This window comes from Dipodomys ordii, unplaced genomic scaffold (genome assembly GCF_000151885.1).
Source record: "Dipodomys ordii isolate 6190 unplaced genomic scaffold, Dord_2.0 Scaffold16, whole genome shotgun sequence".
Taxonomy (NCBI): domain Eukaryota; kingdom Metazoa; phylum Chordata; class Mammalia; order Rodentia; family Heteromyidae; genus Dipodomys; species Dipodomys ordii.
The window spans coordinates 5,536,076-5,562,622 of record NW_012267232.1 but is presented as its reverse complement, the minus strand read 5'-3'; the positions used below and the strand labels follow the sequence as shown (position 1 = coordinate 5,562,622).

General features: G+C 43.2%; 1 protein-coding gene across 1 annotated transcript in view; it reads left to right on the top strand.

Moving 5' to 3' along the window:
- The first annotated feature begins 1,523 nt into the window (after positions 1 to 1,523).
- Positions 1,524 to 26,547, top strand: part of Abhd12b (abhydrolase domain containing 12B) — a 29,516-nt gene continuing 4,492 nt past the window's right edge. Inside the window, exons 1-9 of the mRNA XM_013012223.1 lie at positions 1,524 to 1,618; positions 7,325 to 7,452; positions 8,468 to 8,570; positions 10,485 to 10,604; positions 14,272 to 14,302; positions 15,825 to 15,870; positions 16,203 to 16,332; positions 16,731 to 16,768; positions 20,332 to 20,411. Of these exons, the coding sequence (XP_012867677.1) occupies positions 1,524 to 1,618; positions 7,325 to 7,452; positions 8,468 to 8,570; positions 10,485 to 10,604; positions 14,272 to 14,302; positions 15,825 to 15,870; positions 16,203 to 16,332; positions 16,731 to 16,768; positions 20,332 to 20,411 (771 nt within the window). The remainder of the gene's footprint in view (positions 1,619 to 7,324; positions 7,453 to 8,467; positions 8,571 to 10,484; positions 10,605 to 14,271; positions 14,303 to 15,824; positions 15,871 to 16,202; positions 16,333 to 16,730; positions 16,769 to 20,331; positions 20,412 to 26,547) is intronic.

Sequence of the window (26,547 nt, the reverse complement as noted above, 5' to 3'; positions counted from 1 at the left end):
AGTGGTAGAGTGCTTGCTTAGCAAGTGTGAGACTCTGAGTTCAAAACTGCCCAAAACAACTAAGTAAATATAATAGAAATAAAATCAATATCAATAAGACTGGAGCATGGCTTTGGAGAGTCTGTTTAGCCCTGAAAATTCACAAATAAGAGAGAGAGAAAGAAAGAACGAGCCAAGCATAGTTGTCACCACAGAAAAATCCAATTCCCCTTTGAGAGTGTTGCATCTTGCTCCAAGATGAGGTCTTGATGTGGGCATCAAAGTGCCTCTCTTTCTTCTTCTTTTGTTCCTGTACTTATACCCATAGCTGCCAGCTCTGTCAGGCCTTCAGTTCCTGGAGACAACTGCAGTGTAGACCTGTACCCAGACACTGCTCCCCACAATGATAAGATTTGGTTGTTTCTGCTAAGGAAACAAAACACGGAAACAATACAATTGTGCCTATGAGAGGATTAACCATTATTTAACCAAAGGAGCCAAAGACATTCTTACTACAGTAATGGTATGAAGATCATTCTGGGAAAAATCAAGCTTTTGTTTTTGCGCTTGCATGACTACACACACACACACACACACACTTTATTATGCAGACCTTGCACCTATACACATATACACAGATGTATCATGGAAAGCACTTCAAAGTATAATAGAAGCCAGATGTGCTGGTGTATGCTTGTGGTCCTAAGTACACTAGAGGCAGAAGTAGGAGGACCAAAGAGTAGAGGCCATCCTAGACAGACTTGAGACCCTATGGAAGAAAATTAAAAAAGAAAAAAAAAAGGAAAGAACTGGGCATGGTTCAAGTGGTAGACCACATGAGATCATGAGTTCAATCCCCAGTGACACCACCACTACGAAAAAACAAAAAAAAGGAGAAGAAAAGAGGAGGGGGGAAGGGGGGAGGGGCGGGAAGCAAAGCAAAGCAATTAACAGAAAAAAAAAAGAAAAGCCAGGAGTGGCTGTGTGCGCCTGTAATTACAGTACTTGGGAAACTAAGGTGGGAATATTTCAAGTTCAAGGCCAGCCTGGGTTACGCAGACCTTGTCTCAAAAACCTAAACACACACACACACCACACACCACTTTCCACAGCTATTTGCACAGGATATTTTGTTCTCTCTCTCTCTCTCTCTCTGTGTGTGTGAGACAGAGAGAGAGAGACAGACAGACAGACAGAGAGACAGACAGAGACAGAGACAGAAACAGAGAGACAGATAGACAGACAGAGAGACAGACAGAGACAGAGACAGAGAGACAGATAGACAGACAGAGAGACAGACAGAGACAGAGACAGAGAGCGAGAGAGACAGACAGACACAGAGCGCGGAACACACTCCTGGCTCTGGTAGTGGGTGGGCACCCACACCCATGCTGCAGGGCGCCCCCGCCCCACTCCCTGTTTCCTGGAGCCCCCCCCCCCGGAGGCGGAGGAGCGCGCGCGCGCGTGGGCGCCCAGGGTGGAGAGGACGCGGCCCGGGCTGGCGGCAGTGGCCAGTGGCATTGGCGGATCGGGACAGCGCACGGATGCACTCTGGGGACTGCGAGGCGGCCTCGGTACCCGAGCCCCCGGACCATGGCTGCGTGGCCTCCTGGTGGGACATGGTCCTGCGGAACCTACGGTGAGTGCCCGCGCGCGCGCGCATAGACTGTCCGGGATCCCCAGGGGCGGGAGCGGCGGGGACCTGGCGGGGCGGCCCCTCCTCGCAGGGCCAGAGGCCGGGCGCTGCGGCTGGGATGGGGGTGAAGACACGGTGGGGGGCCGGGGCGGGGTCTTCCCTGCGAGGGCTTGGGGGCTCCTTGCATTTGAAGAACTTGTGGGCACCTCTGAAAGAGAGAAGATTCAGGTTCCTCTCCCAAGCCTTCTTAGCTGCCAGTTTACGAGGTAGGTTTAACTATTACCAACAACAGTGACTATAACAGTATAATGCATACTGTAATCTCAGGTGGCAGCTTACTTAGGTCAGGTAGGTGGGAAACACACCAGAAAGTCATTCCCCAATGTAGTTACAGAACTCACCTCCAGGACGGTGTACATTGAAATCACCACAGGGCATTCCCTGGCCACGGCCTTACATGGTTTAAATCCAGAAATGTCTGTGTACTGTAAATGTTTTCATTGTTATTTGGTCTTTGAACGCTCGATCCCTCATGAACCTTTAGTGAACAATCACCTTCCATCATTTGAATTGACCAGTAACACTTTACAATACCAGGTATTGGTTAGTGATGCTGCATTCCAAAGACTTGTGTATTTCCTTTTGTTTTGTTGACTTGGGAAGGTATTAGCATTTTTGTTTATATTCCATTCTTCTAGTCCTTTTAAATTTGTGCTAATTGCAAAAATATTCCAGGGTCAACCTGGCATGCCTATAATCCTAGCTTCTCAGGAAACTAAGATTGGAGGATGGTGGTTCAAAGCCAGCCCTGACAGACAAATCTGAGAGACTCCAATTAGCCAACAAAAATCCGGAAGTGGATCTGTGACTCTAGTAGCTCAGCACCAGCTATAACTGAACTGAAGTAGCTAAGGGAGGGCTGAGATTGCAAGGTCCTGAGTTCAAGCCCCCGTACTAGCACAATTAAAAAAAAATCACATCTGGACACTGGAGACTTCCACTCTAGCATGCCCACAGGGATGGTGACAACCATCTTTTTCTCTTCTGCTCCTTCTGCAGCATAGAGTGTAGAGCAGAAGGGACACAAGCTCCACCCTGGCCCGGAGCTACAAGACTTATGTCTCCCCTTCTGGGCTGAATCTGCACACCTGTTCGAATGTTCTGTCTGTACTTTCCCCCTTGGGACTGTTAGTGACCCAGGGCCTTGCACAAGCTTGGCAGATCCACTTGAGCTATGCTGCATACCTGTATGTGTGTGCGCGCACGCGCAGGTGCACACGCGCATGTGTATATGTATAACAAGTTCATTCTGCTTTATTTACTTGCTGCATCCTAGAGATTACATTTTATAACCAAACTTTTTGCTTATTTGTTAGTTGTTTTGTGTGTATGTGTGTTGGTACTGGGGTTTGAACTCAGGGCTTTAGTGCTGTCCCTTAGCTTTTTTCTTAAGGCCAGTACTCTACCACTTGAGCCATAGTTCCACTTCCAGATTTTTGGTGGTTAATTGGAGATAAGAGTCTCATTGAGCTGGGCACTGGTGGCTCCCGCCTATAATTCTAACTACTCCGGAGGCTGAGATCTGAGGATCATGGTTCAAAGCCAGCCTGGGCAGGAAAGTCCGGAGACTCTATTTCCAATTAACTACCAGAAAACCGGAAGTGGTACTGTGCCTCAACTGGTAGAGCACTTGCCTTGAACTGAAGAGCTGAGGGACAGCACTCAGGCCCAGAGTTCAAGCCCCATGACTCACACACACACACACACACACACAAAGTCTCACAGACATTCCTGCTGGGCTTGGCTTTGAACCGCAATCCTCATATCAGCCTCCTGAGTAGGTAGGATTACCAGTATAAGCTCTTGTTTTATTTTTTATTTTTTTTTGGTCGGTCGTGGGGCCTGAACTCTGGGCCTGGGCGCTGTCCCTCAGCTCTTCAGCTCAAGGTGAGTGCTCTACCACTTGAGCTACAGCGCCACTTCCGGTTTTCTGGTGGTTTATTGGAGATAGGAGTCTCACAGTCTCTCCTGCCCGAGATGGCTTTGAACCGCGATCCTCAGATCTCAGCCTCCTGAGTAGCTAGGATTACAGGCGTGAGCCACCAGCGCCCGGCTCTTGTTTTATTTTTTAAGACAGAGTCTCACACTGCCTAAGTGGATCGTAAACTTGCAATCCTCTTGTTTGCACTTCCCAAGTAGCTGAGATTAGATGATATACACCATGGCCAACTCCAGTCTATACTTTTTGAAACTTCATACTCTCAGGACCTTCCTTCCAACACTCCCATATGGTTATTCTGGGAACACTGACATTTTCCACCTCTCTCTTTCATTATCTGTAGTGTTAATTGCTGATTGTTTATCATTCATTTGGCAGAAAAGAACATTTTTCTGTCAAGCAGAGAATCAAAGCTGCAGTTCAAGCACTTAGAAAACAACCTGCTTTATTGATAATAGAAAGGGGAAAGAGGGGAATTGGGACCCTCTGTTACTTGACTTTCTAATTAGTAAAAAAAAAAACAAAACAAAAAAACCTCGAGATGCTTCCTGCAAACACCAGAGTATTTCCCTGCCCAATGGGAGATTATTCATCTAATGGAAGATGAACTAAGGCTGAGACACAGACCAGTTTCCAAGATTTGGATTTTTTTTGTCCCTTGGAGCCAAATAAATTTAGATTCACAAACACTCATGGCAGGCCTGTTGTGTACTTGGCACTACCATAGCCCCAGATCTACAGTGATGTGGTGTGAGGTGATGGAAAACACTTAATCACATAATATTTTCAGTGATTTATGTTTTGGTGCCTTGGCAATCTTTTCACTGGATTGACACAATTATCAGACACAGCTGTTGCTTTAGGTGGGTATCTGTAAGAGCAGGCCTCCGCCAGCAAATGATTTCCTTGAAACCATCTGTGTCTTTGAACATGCTTAGCAAAAGACGTAGGGGAAAAGCAAATGGTTACTTTGCTCCTGTGCCCCTGTACCACTCTTAATGAGTGGGCTGTTGGGCATATACTTTCTTCTTGCAGTATTGGCTCCATGTTATGCAGTAGCCATTAGACTAGGTCCTGGATTCACCAGAGCAAACAAAACAGGCAAAAAGCTCTGCTCTGTGGAGTTCCTGTGGCCTCATTTTCAGTTGTAGTACAAGGCAAATTAATAAATAAAAGAATGAACCCCCCCCAAAAAAACCAAGGGGTTTGCTTCCCAGCATCAGAAAAAAGAAGTTGCCACCAAGACCTATCAATAAACACTGCTGCCTTCTCCTTTATAAAACAAATCCTCCTTCATCCTGCAGATGAACTGGAATTTACTGATCTTGGCCTTGTGCTAGAAAGAGGGATGTAAAAGAATCGTTGATGTTGGGCCCTGGCAGTTCATGCCTGTAATTCTAGCTACTTAGGAAGCTGAGATCTGAGCATTGTGGTTTGGAGCCAGCCTGGGAAGAAAAGTCCAGGAGATTCTTCATCTCTAATTAATCAGCAAAAAAAGCCAAAAGGGGAAGTGTGGATCAAGGGATAGAGTATGAGCCTTTAATGAAAAAGTGAGATCACAAGGCCCTGAGTTCAAGGCTCAGTAGCAGCACAAAAATACATACATACATACATACATACATACTTAAGAACCAGTAGATCCATGTGGTCTTTGTCTGAAGTCAGACAAACAGTAAAGAAGACAGGCTAATAATGAAATCTATCAGAGAAAACTCAAGAGTGGCCTTGATTATAATCAGTGGAAAGGTCTCAGTAGAAGATCTGTCTGAATGAAACTTTGACAAAACAACAACAACAACAACAAAAACAAACCAAGAAACTGTGGGCTGGGAAGGTGGCTCAGTGGTGGAGTCTTTGCCTTATATGCATGAGGCCCTGGGCTTGATTTCTCAATACCATATAAGCAGAAAAGGCTGGAAATGGTGCTATGGCTTAAGTGGTAGAGCGCTAGCCTTGAGCTGAAGAGCTGAGGGACAGCCCCCAGGCCCAGAGTTCTGGCCCTACGACCGGCAAAAAAAACAAAACAAAACAAAAACCCCAAACAAGAAACTCTCAAAAAACACTTGAGTGGGTATGAAGATCCAGGCTGGGGGATCTAGTTGTTAGAGTGTCATGTGCTTCTAGGAAAGAAACACACATTGACTGCATGAATCAGCACAGAGAATGGAGACGCAGCCTGTCTTAATATTTTGAATAGTTGTCTGGCCTGATGTGGCTGGACTGGAACTCCCAAAAGCTAGATTGTGGACACTTCTGGGAAGGAATGATTTGCCAGGCTCCACCGGATTTCCCCAGTCAGAATCATCCAGTTGGGGCCTTGTGGCCCCAGTGGATGCTGTGTGGTTACAGCTAAGGATGATCAAAGAGCAAAGGAAGGAACAGGAGAGCAGCATGGTGGCTGTTTGATGTAGCTGGTCCGTAGCTGGGTTGGGGCTGAGACCGTATCCTTTGCTCAAATAAAGTCTGTTAGCCATTGGTGACTTTTGATCCCCTCCTGATCCAGGGGAAGTCAAATTGACAAGCCTTTCATTAAAAGGAGTGCCTTTGCATTATTGATGCTCAGAAGGGGTCTGGTCACTGTGGTCTTCCCACAGCGATTGCTCAGAAGTGCCTTGAGCTATTTGAGAGAAGGGTTCTGTATAAATTATTCCTTTAAAAAAAAAGAAGCATATTTCTCTCTACTGCCTCTGCTTCCCAAGCAGACCTTCAAAAGATAACTTAGCAGGAGCCTACCCTGCCTGTCTTCAAAGGATGACTTAGCTGGAGCCGGAGCAGGCAGGGTGGGGAGGCGGGAGAATGCATGTGGGAGAAGGGGCAGCTGGAAGCAAGCATAGAGCTTTCCAGGCTGGGGCTCTCTTCTGCCCTTGCTGTCTTCATCTGTGGTTCAAAGCAGCTTTTCTGGGTTTTGAGTTCTTACCTCTACAACTGTAACAAGGTCCTCTCCTTCCCACTGCCTTTCTGAGGGTGAAAGTGTACGAAACCCTCGTGTTCATGAGTGGGCATTGCAATGGAAGCAAGAGAAGATGACCTTGACCCTTTTAAGACAGAGGTGTGCTGGTGACTCCTTAGGAGTCTGCTGGTGGTGTCTGCTTTGGGTGGCTTGTGTTCAAGGGAGCAGTAGAATGAGCCCATCCCACTTCTTGATGGAGTCTCCTGGGTCCTTCATGGTCCCCCCTCAAGACCCCATCCTCCTGGGTCTCTCAGAAGCATGTGGGTGTGTGTGTGGGGGCAGCAGGTATCTTTTCTCCCTGGTTTATTCTTCCTAAGATCTACCCAGAAGAGAGAAGATCGAATCATTACTCACTAGCTGTATTGGATCATAATCATAGGAGCTTATAGACAGAACACGGAGTTAGGACATGGGAACTCTCCTACTGCTTCCTGATGGCTTTGGGGTCCAGCCTGGGCCTTCTATAGGCCCAGGACAAACCTAAGGCAGGTGCCATTGTGGTGTCTACCCTATGTGTCCCTGTCATGTGCTGGCTTTTCCAGAGACTGTTGGGGGATTGGCCTGATTCTTTTCCCCACTTGGTTGCCCCTTGGACCCAGAGGAGCTGATTGTAGGCAGCTGTGTACAGGGTTTTGCCTAAATACCTGCAAACCCAGAATTCCCAACAAGAACCTCTGAAATTTGGTTTGAAAAAAAAAAAAAGCCAACACAAGGCCAGGACTGATTTGAAAACTCTTCTTTGCTCCTCAATGTCGTACAGATCTGTTCCACACCACTGCTCAACACTTGGAAGACAAATTGCTGCTCTGTACACTGATTTTACCAGCAAATCATTATCAGAACACATTTTCCCTCCTCTGATGGAGATGCTCATTTATTTTAATTTTTGTAAGTATATACCTTCTATGAATTTTCCTACCTAATTGTTTTCCAAATAAAGAACCTACTGTTCTTAAAGTTAGGGTTGAATGAAAATGACTTAGTTATAAAACGGTGGCTAGATGTTAACAATCTGAAACTCACTTGATTTGATTTTGGAGGCATTGAAACCTTCCAGACTGATGGACATAGAGAAGGACAGACATAGATTTGTTGTGGATACTTAGCTGCCCACTGTAATCTCTGCTTTTTCCTTCCTCTTACCTGCCTCTCTTAAAAGAGGAAGAAGGAAGAGGAAAGGGGGGGGGTGGAGAAAGAGGGAGATGGGCCGATGGTGGGGAGGGAAAGGATAAGTTTTTACTTATGTTGCATACTCAGTTTTCTTCTGAGCCCACATTTTCTCTCTTTTTAAAAAATATTTTTAAAGGAGTTCCCATTCAACAAAGCAATTTATCCACTTGCCATTTTCTTTTTCTCTTTTTTCTTGTGCTGGTACTGAGACTTGAACTCAGGGCCTTTTGGATTTGTTTGGCTTTCTCACTCAAGGCTGGCACTCTACCACTTAAGCCACCCCTCCACTTTCAGCATTTTGCTGTTTTATTGGATTTAAGAGTCTCATAGACATTCCTGTCTGGTCTGGCTTTGAACAATGATCCTCAGATCTCAGCCTCCTGAGTAGCTAAGATTACAAGAATGACCCACCGGTCCCTGGGTCCACCTGCCTTTTCAGGAAATGTTTTCCTCTGTTTTTAGCTGGAGACACAGCTAGGACTGAATAAACTCTCTTCTCTATTATGGGCTATGATACCTGCACTATTTTAAAATCAAGCTTTAGGTCATGTTTTCACAACTCTTTTAGACTAGTTCCAGCTGATAATAAAATATTTTGCTGGAAGTTGAGCTTGAAACTTAGAACTTAATTCAGCTTCAAAGGTAATTTTCCCTTCAATGTATTATTATTTTTATTGTGACAAAGAGATATAGGCTTTGGTTCTGAGGAGTGATAATGATTTCTACCTTCCAGACAAAGCTCCTTTTCTTGTGGATTTAAAGAAGCCAGAGTCCAAGATTGCTCACACAGTGAACTTCTACATCAGGCCTGAGCCTGGAGTGATGTTGGGAATCTGGTGAGTAGATGGATCAGATACTGAGATGCTAAGTAAGAAGCCAGGCGCCTGTAATCCTAGCTACTCAGGAGGCTGAGATCTGGGGATTGTGGCTTTTAAAGTCAAGTCTAGGGTTCAAAGTCAGCCTGAACAGAAAAGATTTTGAGACTTTTATCTTCAATTAACTACTTGCTTGCTACAAAGTTTAAAGTCTTTCCTGGGATACCCTGGGTGCCTGGCCCCGCCCACCTCTCCTGCCCTTCTCCTCCCTACCCCTGGTGGCCTTCAGCTCCACACACACTCCCACCATGCAAACCTCAGGTCCCATACCCAGCATGCGCTCTGTTCCCAGTGCTGCCTGCTAACCGTGCTCTCCTGCCCCTCCTTTTGCCCAGCCAGCTGCTTACTCATCCTCTCACTGTAACTTCGTTGTTTTCAGGGGCCTCTTGGCTCACTGGACACCCTCTGTTCCAGGTATGCGTGCTCTCTTGCAGCCATCTCTGTTCATCCCTTAGGACATTTCTTTCCACTGTAATTAAACACATATTTGTGTAGTTGGCTAGTGTTTGCCTTGCTTACAAAGCCATAGCTTCCTGGGTGACAGGTGGTGGTTAGGGGTGGGTTTTCATTGACTGGTATAGTTCTTGGCATTCAGAAGACTCTCAATAAATATTTGTCCATGTTACACTAATCTCAGTCTTTTGTTTGGTTCTACTGCTTTTCTTAGCTACCAGCTCTCCAGTGTCCTGCCTCCTATTTTTTTTTTTTCTCTCTGACTTTGGACTTCAGACCATGGAATGGTCTGACTGTGAAACCAATATCGATGCACGTACTTCTTTCTTCCTGTTCCACAGAGAGCACTCCAGGGAATAGTGCTCGGACTTAGAAACCTTCTGATTGGTTGTTTCACCTCACAGTTCTAGCAGCTGTGCCCAACACACACAGGCAGTTCATCCAGGGACAGTAGTGCCTGGAGTCTCAGTACAACGTCCTTGGAGACAATGGCAGACTTTCTGTCCTTTATTGATTGAGAGGACTGAAGACTTACCATTTCTGTGAAGTAACATATGGCAGCATTTCTTTCTTTCTTTTTTTCTCATTTGATGCTGTGACTGGGGCTTGAACTCGGGGCCTTCGGCCCTTGTCTGGCTTTTTTGCCCAAAGATGGTTTCTATCACTTGAAGTATACCTTCATTTTCAGCTTTTTGGTAGTTAATTAGAGCTATGAGTCTCATAGCCTTTTCTGCCTGAGCTGGTTTTAAACTTTGATCCTCAGATCTCAGCCTCCTGAGTAGCTAGGATTATAGGTATAAGCCATCAGCACCAGGCTGCCTTTATATTTTTAGGGTCCATCCAATAGTTTAACAAGATGGAGTAGCTTGCAAAAATCACAAGATCACTTAATTTTTTAAAATAGAACAGCCTGGACTTCATGTCCATACTCTAGTCTCCTAATAATTTCTCTTTAAATTCTAACTTCTCTCTTCAGACAAAATATCTATTATCCTTTCCTTATTTCCTCTTTCTTTCTTTCTTTTTTCTTTTGGTTACTTCAGTGATCTATACCCAAGAACTGCAGTCTGGGAAGCTCTCAATATGTACAAAAGTTCAAAGAGCTAAAATACTAAATGGTTGAAAGAAATTGCCACCAGACATGGGGAGTAGTTTTTATCATAAGATGTTGTGGAATTAGATTTTAATTTTTGCTCAGATAACAAGACCTATATTCACATATATGTGTGTGTATATACATATATATATATATAGTACACACATATATAATATACACACACACATATATATATACACACACACACACACACACATATATATATGTATATATGTATACACACACACACATATACCTTCAGACATCTGGGGCATAGAGAATTCTTGGGTGAGTGTGTGTTTATGACCCCTGTCCCTGCTCCTCAGGCACACAGTTCCCAGCTGCCGGGGGAATGATGCCAAGGGGAAGGATCGTTGCTGGTATGAAGAGGCCCTGCGCGATGGGAACCCAATCATTGTTTATCTTCATGGCAGCTCAGAACACAGGTCAGTGCCTTTGCTTGGATTTTCCCTCTTCCCTCAATACTCAGAACATCTCATCACTGTGGGAGAGAGAAGTCAGACTCAGTTTTTAACATAGTGGGCATACCTTCATGTATGTCTATTCCTTTGTTGGAATCTGAGGATGTTCTCTGGAAAAGGCTTCTTTCTGAATGCAGCATTCTTAACTGAAAGGAAGAAAAGAGTAAGTCTTCCAAAACTTGTATATTAATTTTAAAGAAGGCAATAGTTCCTTTACTCCATAGACAAGATTTTTAAAAAATGCCATAATCCAAATTTGCCACAATCCAAATAGAGTCACTTGTGTCAAACCCTAACCAAGAAAGGAATAAACTTAGGAAATTATGAAGAAGTGTGTTTTAGGACTGAGCACAGTAGTATACATCTCTAATTCCAGCTATTTGGGAGACCAGTTCAGGCAAAATTAGCATGAGGCCCTATCTGAACAAAACAAAAAACAAAAACTAGGGCTGGAAAGGTGGCATAGTGGTAGAGTGCTTGCCTTGCAGGCATGAGGCCCTGGGTTTGATTCTTCAGTGTCACATGAACAGAAAAAGCCAGAAGTGGTGCTGTGGCTCAAATGGTAGAGAGCTAGCCTTGAGCTGAAGAGCTGAGGGACAGCACCCAGGCTCTGAGTTCAAGCCCCACGACTGACAAAACAAAAAACAAAACAAAACTAAACTAAACTAAAAAGCAAAAAGGACTAAAGGTATGACTCACATGGTAGAGCATTTGCCTAGCAATCATAGGAATCTAAGTTCAATCCCCAGACTTAGGAGAAAGAAAAGAGAGGAAAAGGTCTCATGCATGTACGTCAGGTAACAAGAATCATTAATGGAACCACAGTCATGCACAAAGACTGTTGCAATCTTGCACACAAAATACTTGTGCAAGAACATCTTCTCAGCAACTGTCTGCTCCAACTAGACCTGATGCCACCTTTGTTATTACTCCTCACAGCTAGGGATTAGTGTTTCAAAATAGCTTATTGAGGCCTCTTATTTTGTATTTAAAAACACCCCCCTGGCCTCAATCTTTTTAAATACACTCCCAGCATCCTATGTGCCTATTCCTATGGTAATGTATCTTTGGAGAGTCTTTCTTTGGTTGTCATTTAGATAAACAAACTGGGAAGGGGGTTAGGAAGGCATTATGGGGGAATGGAAGCACAAGTTCCACATCCATGGAATTTCAGAAAACTACAGTGAAGGGCTATTTATGTGACATTAACTCTGTGAGAGTCAAAGTAGAGCCTCTAAGAGAAATCTCCTGGAATTCTGGCCACAGGTATTGAGGGACTTGCTGACTAATTTGAACTGCATTAGGTTACTAGCTGTAGTCCCTAACTTGTTTTGTAACAAAGAAGCCTGGCTGTCAAGGCCTTTTCAGGTCTATGTAATTGCATTGGATGATGATTATCAGCCAAGACAGCCTGTCTCAACCTGGGGAGGAGCACATGGCTCAGAAAACCAGGGATCTCCTATTACTGCACAGATACTCCAACTCAGTGACAGGCCCTGGAATCTGCCTGTTGGCTAGCTGGCCTGTGTTGATTTTTCTCACTGTCTTTTTCTGTCTGGTGATAACTTTCTCAACTCGTGCCTTTTCTCAGTTAGAATCACACTTCCTGAAACGTTCTGTGGAATTTACGTATTTATGTTAACATTGTTCTGTGTAAACTTGGCCATTGTATTAAAGCCTACTTATTTAAGGATCATGTGGATGGTACCTCCCCTGCCCTGCCTCTCCCTACTCTGGGCCTCCCTGGGAATGTGAGAATTCTCTAAAGTACCTGAGATGCTCAATGGCTGGGGTTAGCCACACCTTCTTTTTGTCTTCTGCCCAGAAGCCTCAGCTTATAAGCAGCTGTACAGTACTGAGTTGATAGTTCTGACAACAGAGCAGCCTTCCTTCAAGAGGAGATTATGGTGGATCTAGACTTGTCTCCTTGGAAGTCCTATGGGGCCCCTGAATCCCCTCCTAAAGCTGTACATAAGGTTTTGGGTATGAGTATACTGCTTCTAGACATGGGTTTATAGATTTAATTAGATATCCAAAGGGTTCTGAGACCTACTAACATTTAAGAAATTTGCCTCTAAGGTGAACTTCAAAATATGTTTTTAAAGGATTCTCTGCCTTTTAGAATCTCTTTTTCCCTCCCCTCTCAATGTGAATCGATAATACAATTAGTTTGGACAATTTCCCCCCCCCCCTTTTTTTTTTGTCTATCATGGAGCTTGAATCTGGGCCTGGGCACTGTCCCTGAGCCTCTGTGCTCAAAGCTAGCACTCTACCACTTGAACCACAGCACTACTTCCTCCTTTTTCTCAGTAGTTTTTTGGAGATGAGTCTCATGGACATTCCTGCCTGCGCTGGCTTTGGACTGCGATCCTCTGATCTTAGCCTTCTTTTTTTTTTTTTTTTAATTTTTTTTTTTGGGTCCGGTCGTGGGGCTTGAACTCTGAGCCTGGGCGCTGTCCCTCAGCTCTTCAGCTCAAGGCTAGCGCTCTACCACTTGAGCCACAGCGCCACTTCCAGTTTTTTTTTTCTTTTGCTTATGTGGTGCTGAGGAATCGAACCCAGGGCTTCAGGCTTGCAAGGCAAGCGCTCTACCACTGAGCCACCTTCCCAGCCCTGATCTTAGCCTTCTGAGTAGCTAGGATTACAGGTGTGAGCCACCAGCATCTGGCAAAAATGGTTTTTATATTCGCAGGTTGGTGAACATCTCTCCTTCATGTTGTCTTGTACTTAATGGCAGAGTGGATGGGATACAGGCAACTTGTAATTTAGTACAACTTGACTTCCTCATCCTTTAGAAAAGCTTTATAAAACTTATTTACCTATTTATTGGGGCTTGAATTCAGGGCTTCTGGTTCTCTCAGCTTTTTTTTTTTTCTGTGAAGGCTGGTGGTCTAACACTCAAACCACAGCTCCAATTCCAGCCTTTTGCTAGTTATTTGGAAATAAGAGTCTCATGGACTTTCATGGGCTTCATACCATAATCTTCATATCTCAGCCTTTTGAGTAGCTAGGATTACAGGTGTCAGCTACCAGTATCCTAAAGGAAAAGAAGTTCTCGTACAATTCTTCTATGTAGAAGTAAAAGGGGATGAATTATCAATAGTTTATTGATAAGGGCTCACATGAGAAGCTCTAGAGAGAGCTGCGCACTCAGGACTTTTGAGGAGCTCAGCTGTGGGGAGCTGCTGGTCATTTACATGCCACCAAGAAATGGTTGTCTTTCTCCTAGTTATTGATGTGTGTGTGTGTGTGTGTGTGTGTGTGTGTGTGTGTGTGTGTGTGTTAGTACTGGGCTATGAAATCATGGCCTCAAGCTCTAGATTGGCTTTTTTGCTCAAGGCAGAGGCTCTACTATTTGAGTCACACCTTTACTTATAGTGTTTTGCTGGTTACTTGGAGATAAGAGTTTCATAAACGTTTCTGCTTGGGCTAGCTTCAAATTGGGATCCTCATGATCTCAGCCTCCTGAGTAGGATTACAGGTGGGCTAGTTACTGATCTCCTTAACCTAAACAAAATTTTTTTTTAAAAAGAAGGCATGTGTTCAAGATGTTCAAGAATGATTTTTACTATTTGTCCTTGTAATTCCTAACTCTGCTTTTCTTTTTTTTTTGTTTTAACTTTCTTTCCAGGGCAGCTTCCCACAGAATTAAGCTGGTAAAGGTATGTCTGAAGCAGTCTTTCTGAACATCAATGTTTTTAAAAATAGGTTCTTACTTTGTAGCCCAGGCTGGCTTTAAATTCATGAACCTCTTGACTCAGCCTCCCAAGGGCTGAATTACAGGCATATGCTGCCATGCCTGGCTCAAGGCAACTTAAAAATAGACATTTACATGTAATTAGATACTTTAGTATATCATGTATGTAATCTGAATGCAAACAGTGTTCACTTTTCAGAGTAAGTTACATCTTTGAATGGCAAGTAACTTGGGCAACATCGCACTGCTGGTGATGCCTGTACCAGGGTTGGGACCCGGCGGCCTGATCCTGTTCTGCTAGGCTGCTCTCCATTTTCTCTGCAGAGATTGATCTCATGGTTGAAGACAAGCAGATTTTTAAAAATATATTTTTAATGTGAAAATACTGTACAGAGGGGTTACAATTACATGGGTAAGATAATGAGCACATTTCTTATCAAGCCTTGCAGCCTCCTCCTTTGTTTCCCCTTCACATCCCTTCGTATCCTCCTCCTCCATCCCCCCCCCAAAGTTGTAAAGTTCGTTTTTCCACATAACGACTTGTACATCTCATTGTTGCAATGGGTCCTCCTGTATCCCTGCTTTAACAATTTGTTTTTTCCCTTCCCCTCCACATATACCAACATCATATATAGTGAAAGCAGGGGTTGTACCATGGGGGAGGGACATACAAGGCAACAAAGACATAATCTTATAAATATGTTAGAAACAATCACATGAAAGATCTCTCTCTCTCTCTCTCTCTTTTTGTCAGTCATGGGGCTTGAGCTCTAGGCCTGGGAGCTGTCCCTGAGCAATTCAGCTCAAGGCTCATGCTCTACCACTTGAGCCATCGCACCACTTCTAGTTTTCTGGTGGTTTTTTTCTTTTATTGTGATTAAGTGATTACATAATTTCCCAAATTTCACAGTATTGTGGAATAATGATGCTCATTTAAAGTCACAAGATCATTCTAACTTTCCTGGAGCAAATTGTCTATCACGGTCTATAACATATAATGGTATATACATATATACCATACATGTGATCAGCAGCATGGGGTTATTTAGCAGTGGTTCAACCAGATGAGTGGAAGTACTTTGTTTCTTAAGTCCTGTTAATTTTGTCGTATCACCTAACATTTTGGATTTAGCATCCACTTATCAGGGAGACCATGTACCGTTGTTCTCTTTACTTTTGGTTTACCTCGCTCAACATGATTTCTTCTAGCTCCATCCATTTCCCTGCAAATGCCATTATTTTATCATTTCTAATGGCTGCATAATATTCCATTGTGTATAGATACCACAGTTTTTGGATCCATTCATCTGTGGTGAGGCATCTGGGTTGTTTCCATATCCTAGCTATTGTGAACAGTGAGCAGCAGATTTTTTAAAAGTACATCTCTTTCCCAGCTATGAAGCCACCACAACGAGGGCCACTGGGCAGTGGTGAGGGGAATCATGCTGTTGGAATCAGGAAGTGCTAATGGCTCCCTTATCACCCAGGTGCTGAGTGATGGCGGCTTTCACGTGCTGTCTGTTGACTACAGAGGTATGTGCTAAGAACTCTACACAGGCTGGGATTTGGGTGGCTCACGCCTATAATCCTAGCTACCCAGGAGGCTGAGATCCACCAATTGCAATTCAAAGCCAGTGGGGCAGAAAAATCTGTGAGACTCTTCTCCCCAATTAATCAGTAAAAAAACTGGAAACAGGGCTGTAGCTCAAGTAGTAGAGTGCCATTCTTGGGTGAAAAAGCTAAGGGACAGCATCCAGACTCTGGGTTCAAGTCCCAGTATTCACACACACACACACACAAGAACCATGTGCAAAGGTAATTCACTGTGGGGGTAGTGACATTGTGTTTGCCTTCCTTTCTGCCAGGGTTTGGGGATTCCACGGGGAAGCCAACAGAAGAAGGACTGACGGTGGATGCCGTTTGTGTCTATGAATGGACCAGGGCAAGAAGTGGGGACACTCCTATATGCCTGTGGGGCCACTCTCTGGGCACGGGGTAAGTGGGAGGGGAGGGTGCGTGGAGCTTTAGCGTCCTGTCAGCGGCAGCAAACAGGGAGAGGGACAGTGAGCTGGGACCCCGGGACTCTGCTCTCTGTCCCTCCCCAGAGGTGGGTAAGAGACCCTATGCCATCTCAAAAAGCAAAGAAGGGTCCTTCAGTTCTCTGGTTATCTATGACAACTGATGTTTATTCTAGAACTCTCCTAGAAAGGTTTGAAGAAAAGGATCCTTAATTTAGGGTCTGTGGAACCCCTTGAAATCCTCTATTAGAGGATTCTCTAACAGAAGCGTGTGGAGTCTCCCGCGCATGCTCACTGCCGATGCTGTGTTTTACAGAGTCCACTGGGCTCTGAGTGGTTTTTTAAAAATAAGCATTCATTTCCATTGTCTTACAGAGTCGCCACCAACGCTGCAAAGGTATTGGAAGAGAAAGGTAATACCATGTGTAAAGGCTAACATTCCTTCGCTCAAGGTGGGAACAAAACCAGTCAAGAAACTTCATGAAATTGGTGTCACTTTGATCACACAGATTACTAGAGCATTTCTGGCAGCATAGCAAAGTTTTGTCTTTTCTGTGCACTTACTATATATAATAGCTGCTATACCAGGTTATGAAGTTAAACATAAATGCTAAGGACAGAACTAAAATTACCTTCAAAGGAGTCCTTTTAGACGTGTGATGGTGCATGCTGGTAATCCCAGCACTCAGGAAGCTGAGGTCAGAGGATTGTGAGTGTGGGGCCAATCTGGAGCACATAGTAAGACTGTCTAAAAAGACTGGAAGAAAGAAAGAGAAAGAAGGAAAGAAAGAGGAAGGAAGGAGAGAAAGAAGGGAGGGAGGGAGGGAAGGAGGGAGGGAGAGTGGAGGAGGGAGGGATTTTGTGATTGTGAAGTGACATTAAGTCAGAGGCAAGGAGCTCTACATTATGACATAATAGGCAGGGCTTGCTGTGTCCAGCCCTTCTTGTGTAATATTGATGTCAGTGTTTCTCAAAGCCAGCTGAGAACAGCTTGTATAGAATGTACAGCGTACGCTGTTTGAAATACAGGTTTCCTGGATCCTAGCAGGTTTTATGAGTAGAATCTCTTTGAATAGGGTCAGGTCATGTTTTAAAAAATAAAAATTAGAACTTATTCTATTTAGAAATGTTGGGTGAATAAAAATATTCATTATCACAATACTGTGTAATTAAGAGAATTTCCAAGCCAACAATATTAATATTATTTATTTATTTGGCAGTCCAAGAGCCTCACACATGCTAGGCAAGTACTTGCCTGGAACTACATTTCCAGTCCCTTTGGCTTTAAGTTTGGATGTCTATTTTTTGTGTGTGTGTGTTTGTGCCAGTCCTGGGGCATGAATCCAGGGCCTGATCACTGTTCATGAGCTTTTTTGCTCAAGGCTAGCACTCTACCACTTGAGCTCCACTTCTGGCTTTTTGGTAGTTAAGTGGAGAGAAGAGTCTCATGGACTTTCCAGCCTTGCCTAGCCTTGAATCTCAAGCCTTAGATCTCAGCCTCCTGAGTAGCTAGGATTATAGAGCTGAGCTTCCACTGCCCAGCTGCATCTAGTTATTCTTAACTAGAATGAATTAACTAGGATGAATTATATAGAAGTTATGGAGTTGTCTTAAGACTTGGGATGATGCTGTCTTCTTCCGGAAGTAATTTAATAATGGCCTTTTCTTAGTGGGATAACTCACTTTAGTCCAATAAGACTGAGTTGACTTGAAGCTGGACTCCCATCTTTATAAGGGCTGGTTTGTTTCTAGTATGTGGTTACTCTAGCTGCAGACTTTGAAGTCACAACCAAAGGCCTGAGAAACATCATACAGCCTCCCCTTTGTCACATCCTGATCTCTGGCTTTGGTCCTTGTAGTTCGATGTGAGTATTAAAAGTTCTGTTTAGTTTCTAATTCTGTGAAACACTTTGCTGTTTTCAGAGTTCAGCTGCTTCAAGGGCAAAGGAGCTTGCTGTCTGGGCTTTCCTCACTTGGTGTTGACTCTGAGACTTCTCCCTGACCAGTTGCCCTCATATGCCATCATGTATGCCATGTATATATGTATACATGTATGCACATGCATGTACACATATGCTTATACACACTCTCCCCACATATGCTTCCTAATTGTTTTCATAGGGAGTGTTGACCAAACCTCCTTAGCTTCTGGCACATTCTTCTCAACGCAACGCTGAACATTCATTCTTCTTGACCCTCCCTCCCTCTTTCCCTCTCCGTCTCTCTCTCTCTTTCTTTCTTTCTTTTTCTGTTCTTTCTTTCTTTCTTTCTTTCTTTCTTTCTTTCTTTCTTTCTTTCTTTCTTTCTTTCTTTCTTTCTTTCTTTCTTTCTTCTTTCTCTCCACCTCCTCTCTCTTTCCTTCTTGACAGTCCTGGGGCAATTTCAGGGCCTGGGCACTGTCCCTGAGCCTTTTTGCTCAAAGCTAGCACTCTACCACTTGAGCCACAACTCCACTTCTGACTCTTTTGGTGCTTAATTGGAGATGGGTGTCATGGACTTTCCTGCCCGAGCTGTCTTTGAACTTCAATTCTCAGATCTCAGTCTTGTGAATAGCTAGGATTACAGGTGTGAGAAACCAGTGCCCAGTTGTACTTTGTTTTCTTAAATTACCTGAGTTCTGAAAAATCTTACATTCATAGAAGAAGGTGGTGGTTTTAACTATCAGGCGCATAGAAATCTCTGAGGGAGGAGGACACTTGTTGAAAATACACATTCTTTTTTTTTGTCTACTTATCTATTTTTTATTAATGTTTTTTAAATTGTGAAAATACCATACAGAGGGGTTACAATTACATGAGCAAGGTAATGAGTACATTTCTTATCAAACATTGTTGCCTCCTCTTTTGTTTCCCCTTTCCATCCCTGCCCTCCCATCTCCCCCCCACCCCCACCCCAATCCCCCCGGCCAAAGTTGTAAAGTTTGTTTTTCCACATAACATCTTATACATCTCATTGTTGCAATGAGTCCACCTGTATCCCTATTTAAACAATTGGTTTTTTCCCTTCCCCTCCACAAATTATACCAACATCAAATACACTGAAAACAGGGGTTATACCATGGGGAAATTATCTTATAAACATGTTAGAAACAATAGCAAGGAAGAAAAACCATTTGAGTCCTTATCTTGGGGTTCATTTCACCTAACATCAACTTATCTGACTGTTTCTGCTTGTCTCAGACATATACTAGTTATTGCAAATAAGGAAAACCATGGGACCTATGTTTCTTTGGGCCTGGCTTACTTTACTTAATATAATTTTTTCCAAGTCTTTCCATTTCCTAACAAATGGGGCAGTGTCATTCTTTCTGATGGAGGCATAGAATTCCATTGTGTATATATACCACATTTTCTTGATCCATTCACCTACTGAGGGGCATCTGGGTTGGTTCCATATCTTAGGTATAGTAAATAATGCTGCAATAAACATAGACAACGCACATTCTTAGTCCCTACTGAAATACCATAATGCATAAGTATGGGGTGGAACAAGAGTTTGCTTGACTCAAAATCTCCACAATTAATTTTTTTTTTTTGTTGGTCATGGGGCTTGAACTCTGGGCCTGAGCACTGTCCCTCAGCTCAAGGTTAGTGCTCTACCACTTGAGCCACAGCACCACTTCTTCCACAATTAATTTTTTTATGTGCTAGTACTAGGACTTGAACTCAGAGTCTGGGTGCTGTCCCTTTGTTTTTTTGTTCAAGGCTAGTGTTCTACCCTTTGGGTCATAGCTCCATTTCCTGCCCTTTGCTGGTTATTTGGAGATGACAGTCTCACAGACTTTCCTGCTTTCCTGCTTTGGTTTCCAAATGTGATCCTCAGATCTTAGCCTCCTAAATTGCTAGGATTACAGGCGTGAGCCCTTCATGCACAGCTCCACAACTGATTTTGATCCAGGGAGTTCCTGTAAAGACCCTAGAACTCTTTCCCTAGGAAGTTTCTGAGTTTTCTTTTTCCCCCATTTGATGATTTCAAGGGTGCCCAGTTGATGCCATCGTTTTGGAGGCCCCATTTACCAACATGTGGGTTGCAAGTATCAACTATCCTTTGTTAAAGGTGAGTCTCTCCCATGTCTTAAACAGGAATCAAAGTATGGGCTTTCCCCACACATTTATGCTTAGTAGGATGTTCCTTTTCTCAGCTATTTTTACATGATACTGGCTCAGTTTATTAACTAGTTACTTTTAAAGGAGTATGATAGCTTTTGGATTTGGTAATTCATTATTTCCTTCTAATATACTGAGTGACTTATTATGAGGGAATTTTTTCTTTTTGGTTGGTCATAGGGCTTGAACTCAGAGCTTGGGCACTGTCCCTGAGATTGTGCTCAGGCTAGTGCTTTACCACTTTGAGCCACAGTGCCACTGCCAGTGTTCTGATGGCTAATTGGAAATAAGAGTGTCAGACTTTCCTGCCCAGGCTGGCTTTGAACCATGACCCTCAGATGTAAGTCTCCTGAACAGCTAGGATTATAGGTGTGAGCTACCAGCACCTGGTGAGGGTTAACCAGGTGCTGGCAGCTCATGCCTATAACCCTAGCTATTCAGGGGGCCGAGATCTGAGGATCATGGTTTGAAGCCAGCCCTGGCAAGAAAGTTTATAAGACTCCTAATCCCAATTAACCAGCAAAAAAAAGCTGGAAGTGGTGGAAGTGGTGTGGCTAAAGTGGTACAGCACCAACCTTGAGCAAAAAAGGCTAAGTGCTGAGGCTCTAAGTTCAAGACCTACTACTGGCACACACACACACACACACACACGAAAGTTTCCTCCCACTAATTGTAATTATCTTTTGTAAATAGCTAGACTTGTCTTCTGTGTATTATAAGTATTCTAAAGTGAAAATAAAATTTTATACAGTTTTAGCTTTTAGATGATCAGTTATATTTCTTTCATCATAAGAAAGTTTGTAGAGACTTTAAGGACATTGACAAATGCATTTACACTGTTTCATATACAGCAAACAGTCTTCTCAAGAAAATCATGTATAAAGAGTTGGGCCTTGAGTTGGAGGTCTGCCTTCAGAACTCCAGCCTTGAACATAAAAAACAACCAAGAGCAAAAAGTCCTGAGTTCAAGCCTTAGTACTGGCATCAAGAATAGGTAAATAAATAATAAAGCAAAAAGTAAAAGAATGGGACAGGTGCAATGATTAAGAGAGATTAGGAGTAATTGTTTGTGGCCAACCTGAGCACAAAGTTACAGAGAACTCATCTCAACAAATGATAGGAGGGATATATAGGAGGGAATCTATCTATCTATCTATCTATCTATCTATCTATCTGTCTGTCTATGAGGGATAGGTAGGAGCATTAGGTCTGTAGCTGGCCTCCGGCAAAATTGCAAGACTCTTACATAATGAAAGCAAAAAATAACTAAAGCAAAAAAAGAGATGGAGATATAGATTAAGTGGTAGAGTAACTACCTAGCAAGTGTCAGGCCCCGAGTTAAAAAAATAAGCATATATGGCTTAGTTGTTTACGGTCATACATCCATAGTATTAGGGACAGGGTATGAGGAGGGATCTTTTTTTTTTTTTTTTTGGTCCAATAGTGGGGCCTGAACTCTGGGCCTGGGCGCTGTCCCTCAGCTCTTCAGCTCAAGGCTAGCGCTCTACCACTTGAGCCACAGCACCACTTCTGGCTTTTTTCTTTTTGCTTACGTGGTACTGAGGAATCGAACCCAGGACCTCAGGCATGCAAAGCAAGTACTCTACCACTGAGCCACCTTCTCAGCCCCGGGGAGGGATCTTAAGAGAGGATCCATGGCCCCAGTTTCTAAATTGTTATTGGGTGCTATAAAATATCATAGGGATCTTTTAATCTGTCTACTTTTGAATTTTTTTTTTTTTGCCTAGTAGACCATCATAGAATTTTCTAGAATTTGCCTGTCTTCAGAGGAAGGTAGTTTTATTACTTGCTGAAATAACCAGTGAACATATTTTCATAGTCTTGAAGAGGCTTCAGCTTCATATAGGGTATTACCTGTAAAACCTGAAAATATTGAATAACGTAAGAAGTAATTTAAAAAATTTCAGTCAGACAACATTGAATCTGAATGTTCACTTTCATGCAAATATTCATTGAGCAAAATTTTAGTATTTCAAGCAATTGCTAGTAATATCATTAACTCATAGGTATATAACAATTTGGATACAAACTTTTTTTGTGTGCCAGTTCTGGGGCTTGAACTCAGTTTGGGCACTCTCCCTGAGTTTCTTTTGCTCAAGGCTAGCACTCTACCACTTGAGCCACAGCACCACTTCTGGCTTTTGCTGTTTTCTGTGGTATTGAGGTACCCAGGGTTTCATGCATGCCAGGCAAACACTCTACCACTAAACCACATTCCCAGCCTTCAGATACAATCTTTTCAATAATTTTTTTAATTAGAAAAATAGATGGAAAGGCATGATTCAAGAGCAATATAAACTGAACACTAGCTATCACTTAAATTAAGCAATTACCATCACTAGCCACCCAAAAGTTTCTGTATTATGTTGCTTCCTAGTCCTTAGCTGAATAAGTGTAAGCTTTAGATGAATTCCATATCAGTCACAGCCATGCATTTCTTTACTCTTACCACCTGCATATACATCTGTAAGGAATATAATTTTGTCTATTTATGAACTCTCTATATAAGTTGAATTATAGAAGATGCATTCTAATTTTTCCCAAAATTGTAATTGTGGAATTTTATTCATGATGGGTTGAGTGTAGTTTGATTGTTTTCATTGCTGTTTAATATGTCATTACATGAACACACCATACATAATTCATAGAGTCATTCTACTTTTTATGAACATTTGGGTCACCTTCAGTTTGTGAAAGTTAATAAAACTGACCTCACTGGTTATTTTTGAGATGGGGGGGTCTCACTTCCTGTCCAGGAATGTGTCTGCAATCCTGCTCTCCATCATAGCTGGGAGGACAGATGCATGTCACCATACTCAGCTTCTTCGGCTGTGATGAGTGTCAAGGACTTTTCTAGAGTCATGATCTCCTCATCTCAGCCTTCCAAGCAGCTAGAATTAGAGGTGTGAGCTACAGGCAACTGGTTTAATCGTGCTTCTTAAAGTCAACATGGTCCAATATTAATATATTTTCATTTGGATTCATGTTTTCTGTGTCCACCTTTTTCTGGTTCTTGAACATCAGCTTTTCTAAGTGTTTATATTTAATGCTCATCTCAGCCATAGGGTTCTCAGTTTTTCTGAGGGGTGATAGACTTGGTCTATTGTAATATTTACATTTAATGAAGTTATGAGATACTTAGGTTGAAATCTATTCCCTCACTTCTAGAATCTTCTAGGTCCAGTCAAAGAAACAGGCGGTAGAAGTGGTGCTGTGGCTCAAGTCGTAGAGAGCTAGCCTTGAGTTGAAGAGCTCAGGGACAGCCCCCAGGACCAGAGTTCTAGCCCCAGGACCAGAGTTCAAGCCCCATGATCAAAAGAGAGGGGGGGGGAAGGAAAAGGAAAAGGAAAAAGAGAGACAGGAAGAGAACAGCTTTTGGGAAGGAAGATGAAGGGCAGACATGATAGATGTCAAGGGAAGAGTTGTTGATTTTCGTAGATAGGGTGGTGGTCACAAAATGTTGAAAGAACAGTCTTCATGTAACTAGAATATGTATGTATACATTTTTATTTGGGGGGAGGCTTGAACTTAATGCCCTGTCTTCTCCTTTGGCTTGCTTGATCATGGCTGGTGCTCTACTAACTTGAGCTATACCTTCATCCCAGCTTTTAGCTGGTTAGTTGGAGATGGAATCTTTTGCCTGAGTTGGCTTCACACTGTACTTCTCCAGATCTCAGCCTCCTCAATAGTTAGGGTTACAGGTATGATCCGCTGATGCCCAGCATGCAACTGATATATTAAGAATACATCTCTGGAGGTTTTACAGAAGAGAGGGGAAGATAGACCAATTAGGAGAAGGCTGATAGGGAGGCTATAACTTTTGAGTCGCCAAGGGCATGTCTGGCTGGTAGAGAGTGAGAAATAATGGGTGCAGGCTGACTTCTGAAAGTTCTCCTTTAGAATTTGAGATGAATTGCTAAAGGGCATCTCTTAGTGAATTCTTCTTCCTCTGAGTCCTGATCCTAGGGGGTGGGAAAATCAAAGAAAAGAAAAAAGCAAACCAAGAAATCTTGCCCTCAGCTTGGCAGAAGAGGGAAGAGAAAATGAAGAGGAGCAATGTTCGAAGCCCCCACCTGAATGCTAATTATTCTCTGTGGGACCATGTTAATGTGTAGGACAGATGAACCCTGTACCCCATAAAACTAAGAGGTTCCTGAGAACAGCAGGATGAGCCAAAACTGTGCAGTGCAAGCCTGTATTTCCTGTGTGGGCCTCCCTATTCTACATCCTTGTGATTTCCCATGAGGACATGAATTATCTTTTAACAATCGGAGTAACCAGGTGTGGTATTGGCTGTCTGTAATGCTGGTTACTTAGAAGGTGGAGGCAGCAGAATTGTGAACTGGAGGCCAACCTTGTCTCAAACAAAATGAAAGAGCCGGGAGCATGATTGGAGTGTGAAAGCCTTTGTTTATCAAGCTTGGATGCCAGGCCTGGGCACAATCCCCAGTACCACAAAAACAAAATAAAGCCCAACATTACCAGCCAAAGTAAAAACCAAGTCCTCATTTTCTCTAATACCATGGCAAAGGACATATAACCATGGGATACATTTTAATGATGTCTTTTTACAGGTACCATGTACCTGTAAGGCAGGTTACTACTTTTTTTTTTTTTTAACTTGAGGCAGGAGGACCTCAAGTTCCAGGTCAATCTGAGCTTTATAGTGAAACCCTGTCTCAAAAATAATGGTGTCCAGCTGTGTTGGCTCATACCTATAATCCCAGCTATTTGAGATGTGGATATTGGGATTATTGAGACCTCATCTCAATTTGTCACCTGAGGGTGGAAGAAGATTCCTTCAGCTTCCTGATTCTTGTGCAATCACACAGGTTCTTCAGATCATGAGAAGCATTTCAGGATGCCTCTCACACACAAAAAGGAGGGTCTCACAGGTGAAAGTCGTAGCAAGGATTTATTTTTGTATATCAGGAGGGAGAAATGCAAAAGAAAGAGAAACATTTCCTGCTTCCTTGCAGACAATGAGAGTTCAAGAGTCGGCAGGGCAGCCCCTGCCCGTAACTTTTAATAGATTTTGAACTAAGGGAAGACATGTGGTCACATCTATTGGTTAGCAACAACTAATTCCTTAGGCAATGTTCTGGGTGAGTAAAATGGGTGAGGACTCGCTCCCCCCCTCCCCAAACTCAAACAGGTAATTTCAGGACTTCCTTATGCCTGGCAGGCCTTTCATTTTTTTCTGTCTCTACACCGCCAAGAAGAGCTCCCAGATTAAAAAAAAAATCATTCCAAAGGAGGAGACAGATTTTACAAGCCCCTCTTAGGTCTCCTAATCTTGTAACTTCACATTAAAAAAGAGGTCTGCTGAGAGAGGAGCTTATTTCCTTTTTTGTTTTATTTCTGGGATTGAACTTCTACGTCTCGCCCTTTGGACATTTGTTGAACGTGATATAATTTCCCTGTCTCCTCATCTCTCTATCCTGTCTCAAATCGATATGCTAGGTGTGATGGCACATGCCTGTCATCCCAGCGAGGCAAAAGTAGGAGGGGCTGGGCCCGAGGCCTATTTGAAAATGTAGGCTAAAAGTTCAAAGAGCTGTGCGTGGGGCTGGGTTAAGTGACACAGCACCTGCCTAGCACGAGCATGGCCCTGCTTTCAAATTCCAGCACGGCTAAAAACAAAAATACCAAAAACAGGAACACTTGCGAAGCTAAAGTTTGGGTTTATCAACCCTGGCTTACCTATTATGGGTCCATTTCCTTCCCTTTGCAATGTCCTGCTTGCTTCATTGTAACCTCTCCCCCACCCCCGGCTTCTCCAGAACAGTGGAGAATACTGCATAGAATTGGTCTTTCCTCTGTGCAAATCTACTTCAGATATACAAGCTGAAATTCAGTCACACTAAGATGAAAATGACAGACACTACTTTAAAATGCACAGTAGGGATATTTGTATACACCACCATGCCAACTTTCACAAGTGTTTATTGAATATATATTATGTTTTTTTTTGTTTTTGTTTTTTTTGGGTCCGGTCGTGGGGCCTGAACTCTGGGCCTGGGCACTGTCCCTCAGCTCTTCAGCTCAAGGCTAGTGCTCTACCA